This window comes from Callospermophilus lateralis, chromosome 14 (genome assembly GCF_048772815.1).
Source record: "Callospermophilus lateralis isolate mCalLat2 chromosome 14, mCalLat2.hap1, whole genome shotgun sequence".
Classification (NCBI taxonomy): domain Eukaryota; kingdom Metazoa; phylum Chordata; class Mammalia; order Rodentia; family Sciuridae; genus Callospermophilus; species Callospermophilus lateralis.
Genome location: NC_135318.1, coordinates 67,761,651 through 67,780,888, shown reverse-complemented (window position 1 = coordinate 67,780,888; position 19,238 = coordinate 67,761,651). Strand labels below are relative to the sequence as shown.

Below are 19,238 nucleotides of genomic sequence, written 5' to 3'. Positions count from 1 at the left end.
TAGACTCACAATGAGTAAATATACAAAAGCCCCAAATAATTATAATAGTCACAGCTTGGCAATGAGTTTCCAGACTATGAAATTAGTTTTCTTGTGAAGAATGGAGATTTTACAAGGCTAGTATAAACACAGGGTAATTGGAAAATCAAATTGCTCTTTGTGAGTTATTGTAAGGTCTGGAATAATGGTGATAACATTTATTTATTTTTTTTTTAAAAAAAGAAACTCCCTGTGAATCACTGTAGTTTGGTGTTTTTAGCAGTACTGTTGCCAAGAAGGCTTGCCTTAGAAACACAACAGTGGGGACTTTACATTGTGAAGCCCAGGTCCCAGCTTACCCCTGACACAATGAGCTCTCCTCCTAGATTCTGTACTTCAGCCTTCACTTTGCTGCAGATATTGAGCTGATGGCAATACAAGGCAATTCGTTGAAGGTAGGCTAATAAATCCTGCTTACATGCTGAATCAGGACACTATAAAACAATAACAACAACAAAAAAGCGAACTCAATTAGTAAGTATCCTTCAGTTCCTAACATTTACTATATAAAAGCTGCAGGATGAAAAAGTTTCAAGTGTCATGTACCTAAATTACACTCACTTGACATTTTCATAAAGACTGAGAAAGGCCTTGGTCAGTAGTTTAGACTGGCTAGCTCTACTTGGTAAGATTTTATAGAGACTACTCAGGATTTTCTAGAAAGTTCTATTTGAATTTCTGTAAATATGTATAAGTGCATATATATATTTATTAATATATACATTTACCATTATTTTCTAAAACTCTTAAGAAAACTAAGCACTCTACAGAGTTGCGGTTTTTTTTCCCAGTTTTCTTCAACTCTTGCTACTTGGAAAGTTATTTGAATGCGGAGGAAGTAAATTGGATGCCGGAAGTAAATTGAGCTATGTGATAATGTCTCTACACAGCATAGGAGAATTTCACAATGGTTAATTTAAAAAAGTATTGATTTCTTGTAAGAAATGCCTCATTCACTAAAAGAAGCTTATGCTTTTTGGATTTCTGTATTTATCAAAATTTTAGCAACATAATAAACTCAGTATACAGGAGAGATTCTGAAATGGTTCATGACCATTGTAAGAGAAATAAAGTTGATATAATAAGTGTGAAGCCAGTTAAAATAAACTCATAAGAGAAACAACAGAACTCTTTCAATGGCTGCACCAAGGTCACGTCGTGCTGGGAGTATGAATTTTCCTTGTGACTGAAGTGGGTAGATGTCCATCAAGTACACATTGAGTTTTGCTGAACACTTTAGATAGTTACATAACTCCCTAAATCAACACTGAGGCTTTAATGCCATAAGCTACTGAATAATAGAAATATATTTCTATTGCTATCGAACGTTTAAGCTTGAATCACTTCCAGGCCTTTTAATTGCTCTGGTTCAATTTGGCACTTGTAAAAGGACATGTAATCCTAAGTTCCTTGATAAAATGCTATATGAAATAAATACCTGCAGCTAAAATTGCAGTGTCTTATTTAGAACAAGAGTAAGGGAGAAGGACTCTAAGTTTCCTTCAAGCTCAAGGGAGGGAGTTCTCACATCCACACTGAAAACAAGTAGTTTGACAAAACCATTTATTGAATAAACAATAAATGGGTTTCTTTTATATATAACACTTACCATTGTGGCGTATTTTCCACTAACTGCATTTATCAAGAAAGAATCCCACAGAGACTGTTTTTAGCTTCCTACAAGTATTTAATACTGTAATATTTATCCTACTCCAGAGACCCATAGAGTAGAAGGAATTAACTTTAAAATGATATCTCCCCGGAGGGCTGACAAGGCTTTCGATACAAATACCTTGCAGCAAATTAAATTGAGAGTTCTATCTCAATGGAGCAGTAATTAAAAATGCAACAGTCCGTAAAAACTTTATATTGCATGCATATCTCAATCTTCATAAAAATATTTTCAGGAAAAATAAAGGTAATTCTTTGGTAATGCTTATTCTCTTTTATTTAAATGGAAGTACTTAAAACACATATTAAAAGGGGCATGATAGACCAAGAAAAATGGCTCCTGTGTCATGGAAAGAGGTAGAGAATTTGAGAAAGAAAAGTCCTAATTAGAAAAAACATTAATGAAAATTCAAGGTGCCTCATAGCTAACAACAAGTAAGACTATTCAAAATTATGTTAGGTTTAAACTTCATCTATTTATTTTAAAAATAATTTTTATTATCATTCAAATATTTTGTAACTTAATCTCAAAATAAATCTAAAGTCCTGGGTGTGTGTGTGTGTGTGTGTGTGTGTGTGTTGGTGTTGTGCATGCCACATATCCAAACTGTTTGGAGCTATGCTTCATGTTGCATTGTTAAAAATAAAAGTCCAAAATATGTAAAAACAGAAGCAATTTTTGCAACTTAAACTTTTGACAGTAGGAGCCTAAATATATTGAGCAGCTTTCAACCATTGAGATTCAGTTAAAAAAAAAAAAAAAAAAGCAACTTAAACTCCCAGGAAGTCCTTCCTAACAAGACTTCTATAATCATAAGTCTCTGGTTATCCCACAATTCCCAACTTCCCTCAACATTTATAAACACAACTGTGGCTACCTTTCCTCAGTGGGCTGAGGCGGGAGGATTGAGAGTTCAAAGCCAGCCTCAGCAAAAGCAAAGTGCTAAGCAACTCATGAGAACTTGTCTCTAAATAAAAATACAAAATAAAGTTGGGGATGTGGCTCAGTGGTTGAGTGCCCCTGTTATCAATCCCCAGTACCAAAAAAGAAAAGAAAAAATAAGTTGTCTTCTTTCCTGGTTGGTGAATTTTTGATTTGCATACTTTCAATTTCTGTTCATTGTCTGACTTCTCTTTTACATGAACTTTATAGAATATATATGGGACTTTATAGAAAAAAGTTCAACTTCCACTGTGAAGCCTAAAATTTGATATTACCTTGAAATCAGCAATAGTGAAGGGTTTGGTTCTCAATGCCTACAAATTGTAGTCTATTATGAAATTGTGGCAATACTTAATGAGTTACCTTAACTCGTTGGTTTTCCAGAAATTCAAAAGTAAGTAAAAAACATTCCCTTAGATTAGCCATCCTATATATAAATACAATTAAAATCAAAATTTGTTGGCTCTTATCTTAAATGAAATAGTAATAGTTAAACCATGCAGAGATTCTTTTAGCCTTTGTGAGTAAAATTTTGGTGTTGAGTTTAAGTAGACTGAAACATTGAACAAGTAGAGGAATGACTCTAGTATTAAGATTTGAGGGAGAAAAACTATTATAAGGAAAAAAACCCTCAAAAAACAGGAGACTTAGAGGCATCTGTGGAGAAGAAATCACCCTTATACATCTTTCAAGAACAGTACATGGAATATTTTTACTTCAGAAGTTTATTTTATAGCCTAAGACACCTTCCAGTTGAAATGGTTCAAAATGTCAATTCTTCTGAACAGTTGGTTAAAGGAATAATCACTAGTCACTCACAGAAGTATACTGCCTCAAGTACCCTTACAAGAAATGGAACATTATCACAACAAAATATTTACAACAAAATATTTACAGTTCCAATTTAAGCCAAATAATATGAAAAGTGGGAAAATAAATATTTCAGGTGAGATTGAGGACTATTTTAATATGTATCCTAGTTTGGTCTGAAAGGATATGAGATACTAGAGAATTTCATTTTTTTTTCCTGATGTCTTTAAATCTGAGATAAAATATAGCTAAAATGTAGGGATTCTTGATTGTGTGGATTAACCCGTTTACACTAGGGCATAAATTAACTGAATCCTGAAGAGTGTTCCAATAAGAAAAATATTAAATAATAAATTGTAAAGTTTTGCTTCCTTACCACTACATGTAAAACCATGATGTTCTGCCAAATTCTCCAATTTCTGTTCCTACCCTTTCATCTCCATGTGCCCCTTGCTGTCCATCTCCCAGTTCACATTCGAACCACGTGGGGTCGTTGCCTTCTGCTTCTTCCACAAACCATCAAATCATGATCCACCATGCCTCAAAGTTTCTGCTAATCTAGCTCCCTGCCCACAAGGAAGGTTGCTCTTTTTTCTCACCTACTCATTCATGAAGTTTGTCAACAAAGATGTGCAACCCAAACAGTAATAAAAAAATCTTTTAAAATGCGTTAAGTATTATGAAAGCAAAACCAAAGGATTAAGTCGGCAATCTCTGAAAAAGATGAGATTTAAGTCAAGAGGCCAAGAGTAAAAAAAATAAAATTTTGTTTTTTTCTGTTTTTGTGCCCATTATGAAGAATAAATTATCATTCTGAAAGGGGACAGCTGGGGTAATCTGTGACTCTTCATGCACTACATCTCCTAACCCAGTAGTTGATATTAAATTTTGGTCATGAACCAGGGGTGGTGGTGTATGCCTGTAATCCCAGTTACCCCAGAGGCTGAGGCAGAAGGATCCTAAATTGGAGGCCAGCCTGGGCAATATAGTGAGTCCCGTCTCAAAATATAATAAAAGAGCTAGAGATGTGGCTCAGCAGTAGAGACTCCTAGGTTCGATCTCTAGTCCAAGAAAAAGAAAAAAAAAAAAGAAAACAAAGATTTCATTCATAAACTAAGGAGTCTTACCTGAGCTGAATCACCTTTGTCATCAACTTGGTCTCAGCCGAGTCTAGTTTGCAAAATATTCGTGATTGATTGCCATTCATTCCTCAGAGCATTTAATAGTGTGTATAAAACTGATTACAGAACCCAGGTGCTAAAGAATGATTCCTCTGAACATGTGCCCGCTCTTCCCTCTCAGATTACCTGATCAGCCACAGCTCGAGCTAATTTGTCCATTCGGGAACCTGCTTCGGCAATCTTCTTGGCGGCGTTAATGACATCAGATGTATTTTTCAAAGGGCCTTTGCCTCTGAAGCAATATATACAACATAATTAGAGATGTACTTAATGATAGGAAACAGACAAACCCACCATATCCTTTGTCCAGAGCTCTGGCTTTGTATTTGATTTGGTGCTGGCCTGTCAGTGGAATTTTGAATGTTTTCTTGATTCAATTTCCATGTTAATAGCTCACTTCATTTCCATGCCTTTTCCCATATTTTGATATGCATGTGCACATTTAAATGATTCATTAATTTCTATATTTCAAACCATAGTCAATTAGTGAAGATGATTATCTCCAGTGCTGTGTAAAGGCAGCATGCACCTGAGGCTGTCGCACACACTGCTCCACTGTGCCTTATAACACTAGTAAGTAGCGATCATTGTTTCCAATTTATAGAAGGATAAAATGGGCCCAGAATGATCAATGGCCTCATCCAAGCTGACACAGGTCACGACTGAGAAATTCTAAAATTTAAGCAGAGTCTAGCCAAAATAAAAAGCACACACTCATGCCTGTAATCCCAGTGGTTCTGCAGGCTGAGGCAGGAGGATCACCAGTTCAAAGCCAGCCTCAGCAAATTAGGAGGACCTAAGTGACTTAGCGAGACTCTGTCTGTAAATAAAATATTTTAAAAATGGCTAGGGATGTGGCCCAGTGGTTAAGCCGCCCTAGGTTCAATCCCCCACTACCAAAAAAAAAATGCACATGCTTTGTGTTCCATACCACACCTACCACCCACCATCTTTATCTAATATTATTTTATTTTTAAATCTAGTAAGGCACCTTGAAAAGCAATTATCCCTTGCAGGTAATAGGGGACTCTTTGGCTAGAATATTGGCAATTTAAGAATTCCACAATCTCATATATTTTATCTTTCTGGTAATAATTTGTGAAGGAACGCACAAAACACTATGATTATCAATATTTTTATGCTTCTAAATCATTGCCCCAACATAAGGTTTTCTTTTAGGTAAGCTGCTTAAGATTAGATTACCTAATTAGGTGAACTTTAATTTTAAATATTTGTTTTGAGGGAAAAGGGAATTTTGCTGCATCGTGAACCTTTAAACAAAATGTAGCATGTAATATCACTTTTTTGTTCTCTTTAAAGGAAAATAAAAACTAGATTAAATAGGTTTAGCCTTATTTTTTAGCATTGTTACTTACCCTGATCTCCTTATGTGCTTCTAAAAAAAATCAATGCATTTTTAAGGTGACATGATTACATTCCATTGTCAGAAATATGGTGATAGGTAGAGGACAACTACTCAGAAGTGACTTATTTAAAGTGGACTGGATTCTTCCAAGCAAGTAGTTATCACTATCCTTACATAACAACATTGCATAATATGGAAGACTTCAGATAACTTTCAGTAAATAAATGTAAATGAAGGGCATTTTGTTCCATTTCTCTCCCAATTTTCCTTATGGCATTTTTCTACATTAGTAGCTACAAGCAAAATATATGAGGTTCATATTAATGTTTAAACACACACATTGGAAGATTATAAATTTAAGATATTTCATTTTACCATAGTCACATTAACTCTTCCACAAAGTACACTGAGTTTTCAGTTGCCATTAAGATTTTAAAATATGAACTGAGATTTTCCATGTAAATTTTATGTAATATGGATGATATGGATGAATTAAAGATTCTGTGGCAATCTGTTTCCTATTCCCTAACATAATTTTTTAATTATCTCTAAATAAGCTTCCTTCTTTTTATTTTGTTCCTCTCTTTAACAAATTAAAGCTTAGATGCAGAATGTGTCAGTGCTTAATAACATTCTCATTACTATGTATTTCTCTGTAACTTGCAGAGCTTAGAATATCCCTTCTGCAGTTTCACTCAGACATACTACTTGTTACTTTTTGCCTTTATCTTAACTTAGTCATTAAGAGCTGCACTCTGCTTGATTTTTCATTGCTAAGGAAATGTGTGTTTATTTCAAGAATTTCAAAGAATCTAAGAAAATGCTTCCTTGTGAAACTTACAAGATATCTTCAACAACTGATTGATCCTCATGGTATGTGCTAAGTTGGTAAAGAATGCCTATCAAGATTTTATATTTGCATGAGGGTCAGGCCCCCTTCTTTTAGCCTAATTGTGAAAAGAAGCATGTCCTTTTTATTCTATTGGAGACTATAGTTCATGGACTCACCAGAATATTGTTAGGAAAAAAAATGTTTGAGAACTTCCAAGTTGACTTTGGAGACTCAATTCAATTTCTTAGAATCACAAGCTTGATAGAGATCCAGCCTGAGTACTGTTTAATCAAATTTAGAGAGCCTAATAAAAGTTTTAAGATCAGATATTGCCTCATTTTCTAGTTGAAGACTAGAATCCAAGAAGGAAGATGAAGTGACATGCTCAAAAGATACTCTACACAGAGAAACAGGATGGAACTTATGGGTTCTGAATGACAGTTGTGTACTTTTTGCTAAATGTGTTTCTCTTATGTGAAAGGCTATTGTATTGAGCTCAATAAAAAAAAAAATATATATATATATATATATATATATATATATATATATATATATGAAATAAAAACAAAACCTATTGTCTGGCTTAAGAATTTAGAAAGAAATAAGAAGAAACAATTGGAATTATGAGAAAAGAATAATGGCTCATAAAATATGAAACACAAGAAATAGAAACATACAAATGAACAGCAAATATTTGGAAAAAAATGTTCAACATCTCCAGCAATCAGGGAAATGACATTCAAAACTACATTAAGATTCACCCTCACTCTAGTCAGAATAGTAATTATTAAGTATGCATGGGCTGGGGATGTGGTTCAAGTGGTAGCTCGCTTGCTTGGTATGCGAGGGGCGCTGGGTTCGATCCTCAGCACCACATAAAAGTAAAATAAACATGTTGTGTCCACCGAAAACTAAAACATAAATGTTAAAAAATTCTCTCTCTCCCTCTTTCTCTCTAAAAAAAAAATAGTAAGAATGCAAATAACAAATTCTGGTGAGGATGTAGGGGGAAAGGTACACTTGCACATTGTTGATTTGACTGCAAACTAGTACATCCACTCTGGAAAGCAGTATGAAGATTCCTCAGAAAACTTTGAATGGAACCACCATTTGACCCAGTTATCCCACTTCTCTTTATATAAGTCCCAAAGGACTTAAAATCAGCATACTACAGCGATGTGGCCACATAAACATTTCTAGCAGCACAATTCACTACAGTAAAATTTTGGAATCAACCCAGATGCTGGTGACCAGGTGAATGTATAAAAAAAAAATTGTGAAATATACACAAATGGATTTTACTCAGTCATGAAGAAGAATGAAACTTTGGCATTTGCTAATATGTGGATGGACATGGAGAATTATCATGCTAATGAAATAAGCCAGACTCAGAAACTCAAAGGTCAAATATTTTATCTGTGAAAAATAGAGTAAAATAAAGAAAAAGAAGGGAAGGAACAGATGTAATAAAAATATAGGGAAAGTGAGTAGAGTAGAAGAAGGAGACTAAGAGGGAAAGACAGAGAATGGATTGTAAAGCAGAAGAAATGCAGAATGAATTCTTTTAAGAAAAAACAAAGCATGCTATGTGCATATATAAATATACCATAGGGAATTTCATTTTTATGTATAAGGAGAAAGAACTAGTCAAAAATAAATCTATAGATGTGAAAGGGAGACCAGTAGAGTATAGGAAGGAGAACAGGGATGAGGGTGGAGATGCCCTGAAACTGAATTCCATGCATGTATGACTTTGTTGGGATGAATCTAACTACTATGTATAACTATAATGCTCTATTTTTTAAAATCTGTTAGAACTAACAAATGAATTCACAAAAGTTATAGGGCACAAAATCAAAATGCAAAAGTCAGTTGTGTTTCTACACACTAATAATAATAATTAAAAAACCCTAAAAGGAAATAAGAAAATAACTTGGGCTGGGCTGGGCTGGGCTGAGCTGAACTGGGCTCTGTGTTAAAGTGGTACCTAGCATGAGATAAGAACTCCACTTATAATAGTCTGAAAAAGAATAGAATATAAATTTTACCAAGGAGGCAAAAGAATTCTATATTGAAAACTATAAAATATTGCTGAAAAAAATTAGAGATAGCACAAATATATGGAAAATTATCCCATATACATGAATTGAAAGATTTAATACCATTAAGATGTCAGTACTACCCAGAGATATCTGAAGATTCACTGCAATCCCTATTAAAATCTTATTTTACTTTATTTTTGCCCATGAAAGAATGAAAATTAATTGGTGCTGGGAATACTGAATATCTACATGCAAAAAATGAAATAGGTCTCTTAAACTACAGTATATACAAAAATTAACTCAAGATGGATCAAAGACAAAAGAGCTAAATTATAAAAGCTGTAGGAGAAAACTTCATTACATTGGATTAGGCAATGGTTTCTTGGTCATACATAACACCAAAACACGGGCAGCAAATGAAAAAATAGATAAGCTGGACTTCAAAGTTAAAAACTTTTGTGCATCAGAGGATACTACCAATAGAAAGTGAAAAGACAATCTACAAAATGGGAAGAAATATTTGTAAATTGTATTATCTGGTAAAAAAAAAGTAAGGATCCATAAAATATAAAGGATTCTTAAACTCAGAAACAATAACAAAACTGCACTAGAGAATGTGTAAAGGCTTGAACCAACATTTCTCCAAGGAAAATATACAATGGTCAAAAAAGTACAAGAGAAAAAATGTTCAACACTGCTAATCATTAGGGTAATGAAAACCAAAACCACAATGAGATACTACTCCATAACCATGGATGATTATTATGAAAGAAAGAAAGGGAGAGAGGGAGGGAGGGAAAGAAGGAAGAGGGAAGGAAATAATAAGCATTAGCAAGAATATGGAGAAATTGTTGGTGGGAATATAAAATGGGACAGGCACCATAGAAAATGGTGTTGGTAACTCTAAAAATTAGAAATAGAATCACTATATGATCTCACAATATCTCCTCTGGGTATATCCCAAAAGAGATGAAAGCAGGGACTTGACCAGATATTTGCACACCTTTGTTCAGAGCAGCATTATTCACAATAGCCAAAAGATGGATGGAACCCATTAACAGATGGATATATAAACAAATAGTGATAAATCCATAGAATGGAATACTATTTGTCCTTATAAAAGGAGGACATTCTGGCACATGCTACAACATAAGTGAGCCTCAAAACCATTTTTCCAAATGAAATAAACATGAAATGGACGATTCCACTTATATGGCAAAATCATAGAGACAAAGCAGAATGGTGGTTTCCATGGGCTGTGGTGAGAGGGTAATGGGGACCTAGTATACAAGGGAGTACAGAGTGTCTGTTTAAGGAAGATGAAATTGTTCTGCAGGCAGATGGTGGTGATAGGTGCACAACAATGTGCTTAATGTCATAGAAATGTATGTTAATAAATTGCTCCTAATGGTAAACTTTATGATATAGTTTACAATAAACTTAGTCCCATATAGCTAGTGAACTGTACAAGTCTAAATGAGAAGGAGAAGGAAGAGGATGAAGAGGAGGAAGAGGAGGAAGAGGAGGAAGAGGAAGAGGAGAAGGAGGAGGAAGAGGAGGAAGAGGAGGAGGAGGAGGAGGAGAGAGATTATTTATCTGAATATTGATAAAGTGCCCACTGAAGCAAATTAGAGAATCAGGCCCAGGAGGGTTGGAAGCCTTGGATGGGTGAGTCTTCCTATTCTACCTATTTGGAAGTATTGATGAGGAGACTGGCCCATTTGCCACAGCTCCCAGTCTGAAAACAACGGTCCACCACTTGTGTTTCCCAACCCTAGACTAGATTATTTGGGGGAGTTTTAAAAGGTGCTTTAGGGATAGGAGTTCTTAATGAGAGGAGTCATCTTATTGTCGCATCTGGAACACAGTTTTGGTTTTCTTAGAGAATCAAGTAGTCGAATTATCTCTACAGATTCTTCTAACTTCTCTCATTTGATAAGAGCTGATTCCTATACAAAGGTCGGTCAATATTTGGAGTCTTTCCCATGAAATATTCACTCCAAAAAAGTCAAGGAAAACCATTACTATAGTACTTCTATCTCCCACTTGCCAACTAATTCACATTTATTTTTTTAAAACATTAATATGTCTTAATCTGAAAAATCAATGTGTCAGTACATTGAATTCATGTTCTCAGGACTCAAATTCTGGATTAATCCAAGTTACAAAGGTTTCCTTTCTATAGCCTTTTCAATAAGTCTAATTATTTATATCAAATGTAACTCTCTAGTAATGAAATGCAGCATATAAGGAAGGTATTTGCAAATGTATTGAACCATAGAAGTCTCTTTTCTGTAGGAGGGCTTCATAAAATATGCTTGGGAAATAGTTCCAATCAGCTGAAGCAGTATGGAGATGCACAGCCAAGCATTTGAATTATTCCGGAGAATTCTGAGAAGTTAGGTGGGATTGCAGAGCCATGAATTGCTCTCTATCAGGATACCATTTAGATTATGGCACTGAGGTCAAAATTTTAAATTCATACAACAGAGAGACAGATACAGTAGGCATCGAAGGGCAATCACCAAGTTTTCTGTTCTGCGTAAAGGGGAAGCTTTGAAAGTTTCCATACAAAGATGGCTGAAAAGTTGTTCTTTAAGGCTCACATGTGGCCTGAATTGATGAGTAGAGAACTGGAACTGAGAGTTGAGTGCTGCCTGGGCTGATGGACTAAACACTTGAACAAAAACTTCATTTTGGGGAAGTATGGAGTGATTGCATGATTTTTTTTTTTTTTTTTTTTTTAGTTTAGTGCTCAGTATTTTACAGTTGATTACATCCTCATCCTCAAATTTATTTTGCCCTTAGTTTCCATTCTGTTCTCTGTTCTCACTTCTTAGACAGCACTGTGCCGTCCGCACAACTCTCGTGATTGGGGCATAAGACTGGCCCATGCTATTTCTTTCTCAAAAAATGACATGAAAACATGAATTCACCCTTGTGCAGGACAGTGCTTCTGCCAGTGTCCATGAGATGACAGTCAAGAACTGAGAAGGAAAAAAGACATGGGCATAATCAGGTTTATCCTCCATGAAGAAGTTATTACATGAATAATGAGGCAGAACCTCTCTAATTTTAATAATAATGGAGTGGCTATCATTGAGATTACTGAATCAAATTAATGAATTAGTTGGTGATAAGAATAAAACAACAAGATAATGAATGCAAGGGTGTTTTTTGTTTTTTTGTTCCCACATGCCCGCTAAATATATGAATTGAGAAGAATAGGAAAACTAAAATTTCTAATCAGCTACACCCTTTCCTCTAAATCATTAAAAATAGTACATAGGGATATCTAGATCTATGAAGCTGATATTATTCTTTCTTGAAGAGGAAGATGCAAGGGCAATTACAATAATGCACAAAATCAAGTGGAGTGAACTTAGGTGAGAAGCCACCAAAAAAGGCACCAATCATCTGTCTCTTTGTAAAGGTTCTGCAGATGAAGGCAAGCAGAGAAGCTTCTGCTCTCCCCCTGTAGCATTTCCAATTCACACCCTCCTCTGGTTTTCCAGTCATTAATTACCAGACTCCTCCCTTTCCCTCACAAAATTACTTATCATGTAGCTGGAAAAATGATAAGCAGTAGCATCCTGGACATTTCATTACTCAAATCGACACAAAAATGATTATATGAAATCCCTAGGAAAGCGCAGCAGCCTTCTTTTCACTTTCAAAACTATACTTTCACTAATAAAAAGTCTGTCTTATTTAACATCACTTAATAAGATTCCTCAAATACATGTCTCTCCCTTGACCACAGTTATATTTAATTTCAAGAACTATAAAATGTTCTCCTGATCTAAACCGGCAACATGACTAGATTCATTATTCACTTTAAACTAATGAGATTATTTGTTCGGGTGATGTGATTAATGGATTGCATAATATCCATCAGATAAAATACTAATAAAATGTAGAAAGTGAACAAATTAAGTCATCACAGGCCTTGAGAAGCAATGACTGAGGCTGCCATGACAGTCTGATTTGTAGGAAATTCAGACTTAAATAACAGCTCAGACATTTTTTCCCTAATATTACTTTTTATGAAATAAATAGGTGAAGTCGACACAGACCAACCAAATGTACAAATTTGAACTTCTAATGAATAGGATGACATTTAAAGTCTCGAAGGTCACCCTCATAACACTAAAGTTATTTCGCTGAAGTCAAAAACAATTTTAAAATATTTGGAAAAAGAGCCAAGCAATGTCCTCAAGTACATATTGGCCAGAGGCAAAGGGTAAAGGGGATGACGCAGAGATATTCCATGTTTTATTATAACCTATGATCAATTCTGGCCTTTTCTTATTAGAAGCATTCAACAACCATTAAAAACTTGGTCACCCAAAAGGTGATGCCTTGATACTGCCATATATCTTACATAGTTTTAATAACAAAAACCATGTTGAATCACTAAAACATCTTACGAAAAAAAAAAAAAAAGAGAAAAAAACCATCTTGTGTATGTGTCTCTGTATTTAAAAAAAAAACAGAAAAATGATAGCTTACATTAGTTTGGCAGAATAATTTATACTTGAATTACCTCTTTGAATTAAAATTTTTTTTTTCCTGTGAAATTAATAGACAAGTATTATTTCACTATTTTGCAAAGAAATAATGACAGTAAGATACTTGCCCCAAATCCCCGGATAGCCTAACTCAAAATTTAGGAATGTTCTCCCCTTGCTTGCTCTCTGTGCGGTAGGAAGAGCAGGAAGAGTTGTCACTGCTTTTAAAGAAGAGATCAAAGTGCAGTGGCGGAACAAGCAATAACCCCTGGTGAAGAAAAGGCTCCTGACAAATTCCTGAGTGGTCCCTTGATTTATCAAAAGTAGTGATCAGAGCCAAAGGGAATAACAATCATACAGATTTTTAACTTCCCTGACAAACTTCTAGGATTTTAGATTGTTGTACCCAATTTTTGTAGGTAAGGGTAAATTTGAGTAGAAATTAATACTAGATCATGAGCTGAAATTGCAATATGTACATGTGCACACGCGCATGCATACACACACACAGAATTTTTCCAAAAGAATATTATCCACACAGAATTTTTCCAAAAGAATATTATTGTCCAAAGGAATATTAACAAATCTTCAAAGTGATATTGAAACACATTCCAAAATAGCACCAACCAAAGATGAATTGCCCATCCTCTGGGATTCTATTTTATGACTTAGGATAATTAAAGTAATAATAAATTCAAAAATGAATCTGTTCTCTTTGACCAAAAGGACCTATTATGCCAGGAATTACGACCAGACCCTTTTCACTTATCCACGTAAATTTATATGAAACCCCTAGGAAACCACAGCACCTTGCTTTGATACAGTATTTTAATTTTTCAGCAGGTTTTTACATGTCCTCTCAAGTACATATTGGCCAGAGGCCAATAGGTCTGGGTTTAATGAAAAAAAAAAAAACCTTCATCTGCTGTGTCTGGGCCTCACCTTGTGAAGTCTGTCATTTCCATCATGATCATACACATCTGCTTGGCCAGAACAATGATGTCATTGCCGCTGTCATCCCACTTGGCCACTTCAGCGTCCAGCTTGCTTTTCTCTTGGTGGAATATCTCCACCTGCTCAGCTATTTTTGCCTTCTCCTCTTGTGGTAGTTGCGCCATGATGGCCTGTGTGGGTTACGGAACAAAGTGTGACTAATGGTGAGACAAGGGAAGTGCAGGCTGTCGTTGGACTCTGCCTCCTGTGGATGGCAGAGCCAGTCCCTGACATGGTCTATGGGATGCTCTGCCATTCTGGAAAGTATGTCTCCTCCATCCCAGGGAGGCCAGGAGCACAGGTTGATGAGGGCCCCCAATTCCCCATGCCCTACTCCCATATATATATATATAAAACACAGAGACATCCAAAGTACACGCACATTGACAGTAACAGAACTTCTCTGTCTCTTTGATGACATATGTTTGTTCAAAAGAATCTATTCTTGACAATTTTTATATTTGGTCTCAGGAAACTTTTACCAGATGAAAGAATGCACCTCTTTCAACACTGAAATCTGTTCAGAGATGGGAAAAAAAAAAAAAGAAAAAAGGCCTTCTGTTGCTGGGAAGGAGAAGAATTTTAAACAATATCTGAGCATCCAAGTTGGGTGGGATGGGGAGACTTTTCATAAGTGTAAATGAAGGCATCTACAGAGAAATGCCAAACAAACCTACTTAGGGCATTTCAGGGCGGCATGCCTAATCTCAGCATTTCCTACCTCCTCTCTAGAAATCCAGGATGACCATGGCTCACTATAGAGCTTTTGAGTATGTACACAGAGGGGTCACAATGGGAGAAAGTCAGATTAAATATCCCTTATCTGAAATGTTTTGAGACAAGTAGTGTAGCAGTGTTTCAGATTTGATGTGGGTTTTTTTTTTTTTTTGAGTATTTGCATAGACTGTACTGGCTGAGCATCCTAATCCAACAAACCCAAAATGTTCCAAAATCTGAATTTTTTTGACTTATCGTCATTCACCAGCTTTTGAATTTCAGAGCATTTCAGATTTTGTATCTTGAGATTAATGATGCTCAACATTGTATAGAATTAGGAAACAAAGGTCAGTTTTCAATACTTGCTGGGTAAGGGAATATAGAAGAGAAAGAACTGTAGGCTTCCTTCTCATTATTCACAGACTCTTCATTTGCAAATTTGCCTACTCTCTAAAATATATTTGTATTCTCAAGATCAATATGTGCCGCACTTTCATAATCACTTGCAAAGGATAGGAAAAGCAGCAAAAAGTTTGAGTCACCCATGTGCACATTCCCGGATGAGGTTGAACAAGGCAATTCTCTGCCTTCCCATTTTCAGGTCTCATACTGTAAATAAGTATCTTTTTTATGGTCTATTTAGTGCCATACTTTTAAAATCTTTGTATATTTTGCTGGTGATTTTGCTGTGTAAAATGGCTCCCAAGGGTAGTGCCAACATGCTGTGAGGTGCCTTACAGAGAAAAAATCATGAGATAGATAAGTTCCATTGAGGCACGTGTCAGTGCCATCGGTCTTGAGTTCAATGTTTATGAATCAAGAATGTAAACTAACAACCATTAAACATGGTCATGCATTAATTGGATGGAGAAAAGATTTTGAATTGCCATCTCAGGAATCTATCCCTACATATGCCCTAGGAACAATGATTATGTATTTGCTCATTAAGCATTTCTAGCTACTTTATAGAACATAATTACCAGAAATAACAAGAAATGATGGTATTGGTTTAACACTACCTCTGTAGCAGGCCCAGAATGAAATGTTGGACATCACCTCATTAAACCCTCCCAGACCACATGCAACCTGGTTTGCAGATAGAAGCCTGTGGCTACTTGTTCAGTACTTCCTCTACTTCTGGAACATAGGTAATTTCCAGGAGAGAGACAAAAGGGCATGATTTGGGGGATCAATAGTTTTTTCAATGAACAAGTAAAATTACTCAAGGGAACTGCTATCTAAATGGTAAAGCTCCACCCAACACAAGTGAATTAGGTGGAAGAAAGACAGCTGAGGTATTACAGAAATATTAGTGGACATGAACTCATGAAAACTGGGGATGTCACTAAGTTGGGTTAAGACCTAATTGTTGCGTGAATCATATCCTTGATTTTTTCAGACACAAGATAGTAGCAATAAATAATTATCTCAAAATCTTATAATGGGCAGCAAATGCTTTGTTCACCAAAAAAATGAAAGCCAACTCGTGTGGTATTATTGTTCCCATTACAGGATAATTTTTGTTGCCTCTAGTTTTCCCTTCCACCTCTCCTTAGCTTATTACTCAGTTGTCAACAAGAAAAGGGACGATCCCAGAGTCCATGTGATTAGTTGTAAATTGAAGATTGGCCTCATTGCTTGTGTACTTACATGTACACTGGAGCTGTGATAGTCTGTGTATATATAATAACAATCTACTTTTAATTATTGTAATATCATTATTATCTCCATTTTAATAAGGATGATATCTTGGCCCAGAGAAATTAATTTAATTCCTAATATTACACACAATTTATAAACTGTAGAAATTTAACTCAAACCCAGTTAACACCTTGTGCACAACCAGCTCACCATACGAGTACATGTAGCTTACATGCTCCACGAGGATCCCTGGTGCAGTCAGCAAGACTCACTGAAATAAAAAAAAAAACACTGCACGCCAGGCTGTGTATCCTGGTGCTGGGTTTCATATATCCATTAGAAAATATGTCTTCATATGATTGGCATGTTTCTTTGGATAAGCAGCTACCCAGCTGCTGCATCTTCTTATTAACAAACAGCCAGGTCTACTAACTTCCATGCATCCTTGTTGGCGACTATTAAGTATCAGTGTGTGCATGTGTGCAAATTATAACTCTTATATTAAAAAGGAAGAATGGTATAAACAGTCTAGCTAAGATATTTAAAATACTGAATTTTGAAAAATATTTAAGGTCTTTTTTGTAAGCTTTAAAAAGATGTATAATATACAAAAGAGTTTCTCATAAGCTCATATTTTTGGTACAACATTAATAACAAGGCAGTCATTCCATTGGATTTCAATAGGCTTAAATATGAAGAAGTTAAATGTACACTTTTTTTTTTCCTTTGAAGCATCCCTATCTGATGTCCTAAAACTCTCCTAGACTCATTTGTCCTCCATATATAAAAGAGCTAATCATTTTATTTAGATGGCACAGGTCCTTAAACAAACAAACAAACAAAAAAACACAACAGACTAGTGGCAGACTCAACACTCAACATTCAGTCCCCAGATGGAAAACAATGTACCTTTCATTATCCCAAAAGGTTAATTTGTGCATAGAAGGGTGTACATTTTTCTGTCAACTACAGCACTTGAATTTCCAATGCACAATTTAGCGCTTGGATATTATCTGCCTTGCCTTGCTCTCTCATTAATTTCTAGTAAAGCCCTGCTCCTGGCTTCTCTCTCCTTTCTTAAGGTACAGTCCTTCATATCCTGCTCGGCCCGGAAACCCAATAAATACCTTTTGATTGACTGCTTAAACATTTTCCAACTCACTGCATCAACATAATTCAAGAGGAATTGCCAGAACTGACAAGCGTTTTCTAAGGACACAATTCTGAAGGAAAACTGGCCCCTTCAAAGCAGAGTTGGACACGAAGATGTTATTTTGACTCTAGGGGTACTCGACCCGCATAATGCACTTAATGGTGTGTGACTTGGGTACAAGTGTCATTACATTTGTTTCTGCTTATGTAGCTATCAATGATCTGGAGTATTTTCCTAAATATTCTTAAAATGCTCTTGGCTTTTAAAAATTCATAATTGACCTTTTCTGAAACTGGAATTTAAAAAAAGGTTATCTATAAACAGTAGATCACAAACTGCAAAATTTGCAAGTTAATCAAATTAAAATTCAACACATGAGTTTTAATTAGGTCTTATCAATGTAACTCAGCAGTTTGAAATGTTAACACATTAAAGCCGTTCTAATGTGAAAAAAAAAATACAGGCTGGCTACATTAAAATCAAATTCAATACAAAATATATAACATGCAATTGTTCATTTCCTCAAACTAAGGGAACATGAGAGAAATTATTTTCATAGCTAAGGGGAAAGGAGACAAATCAGCTTTTCTGTTTGTGTGATGTGATCACCGGGGTAGTCTGAGAGATTCTGCTGCTTCCATCCACTCCAGCCTTATTCTCCAGATTGTTGATCTGGCTGAGCTGGGGCTCTAATTGGGGGCATCAGAGATTCAAATCCACATGCACTTCTACCCTTCACCCCAGGCTCCCAGGCTTTCCTCTGAACAGTCAACCATCTGTTTTGATTAATGTAATAAACTCTATCTGTTAAAATGAAAGAAGAAATCACTGATACAAGCCAGCAACCATTCAAATAGATCTAAATCTCCCATTGAACCTAAATCTCTAGGGGCATTTGATACAGCTATTTTTCCAATCTCTGGGAGAAAAATAACTTTTGAAGTGTATGGGTTCCAAACTGGCTAGGCTTCCCTTCTTAAACACAGAGTAAAGAGTCTAATATTAAGCCTTCAAGTACAAGAATTTTTTATAAAAAAAAATGATTAAAGGGGCTAAAACCACAATGAGCCCACTTTTACTTAGTTTTAAAGCATGAAAACAAATATAAGTAGTCAAAAAGTGGGTCATTTGACTGGTGCTAGTGTCAGGCTAGGAAATGAAGTGAATTAGAAAATTGAGGTAACTTTCCCACTAACTCAAATAAAACCCCCATGATTGCCTGAATTATCCAACTTTTTTTAGGCAAAATTACTTGCCAGCCTTCTAATGAATGACTATCTCAAGCTAGAAGCGTCATCATCACCAGCTTAATAATATCAGCACAGTTATATGACACACC

At 35.5% G+C, this 19,238-nt stretch overlaps 1 protein-coding gene across 4 annotated transcripts in view; it reads right to left on the bottom strand.

The window, feature by feature from the left end:
- The window catches only part of Ctnna2 (catenin alpha 2), a 940,372-nt gene that overhangs the window by 37,118 nt on the left and 884,016 nt on the right, over positions 1-19,238 (bottom strand). For 3 of the 4 annotated variants that reach the window (XM_076833066.2, XM_076833065.2, XM_076833068.2), the window contains 3 exons: positions 14,338-14,519; positions 4,771-4,876; positions 339-473 (listed from right to left, as the gene is read on the bottom strand). In XM_076833066.2, the coding sequence (XP_076689181.1) occupies positions 339-473; positions 4,771-4,876; positions 14,338-14,519 (423 nt within the window). The remainder of the gene's footprint in view (positions 1-338; positions 474-4,770; positions 4,877-14,337; positions 14,520-19,238) is intronic. The other variant, XM_076833069.2, reaches the window with a different exon arrangement.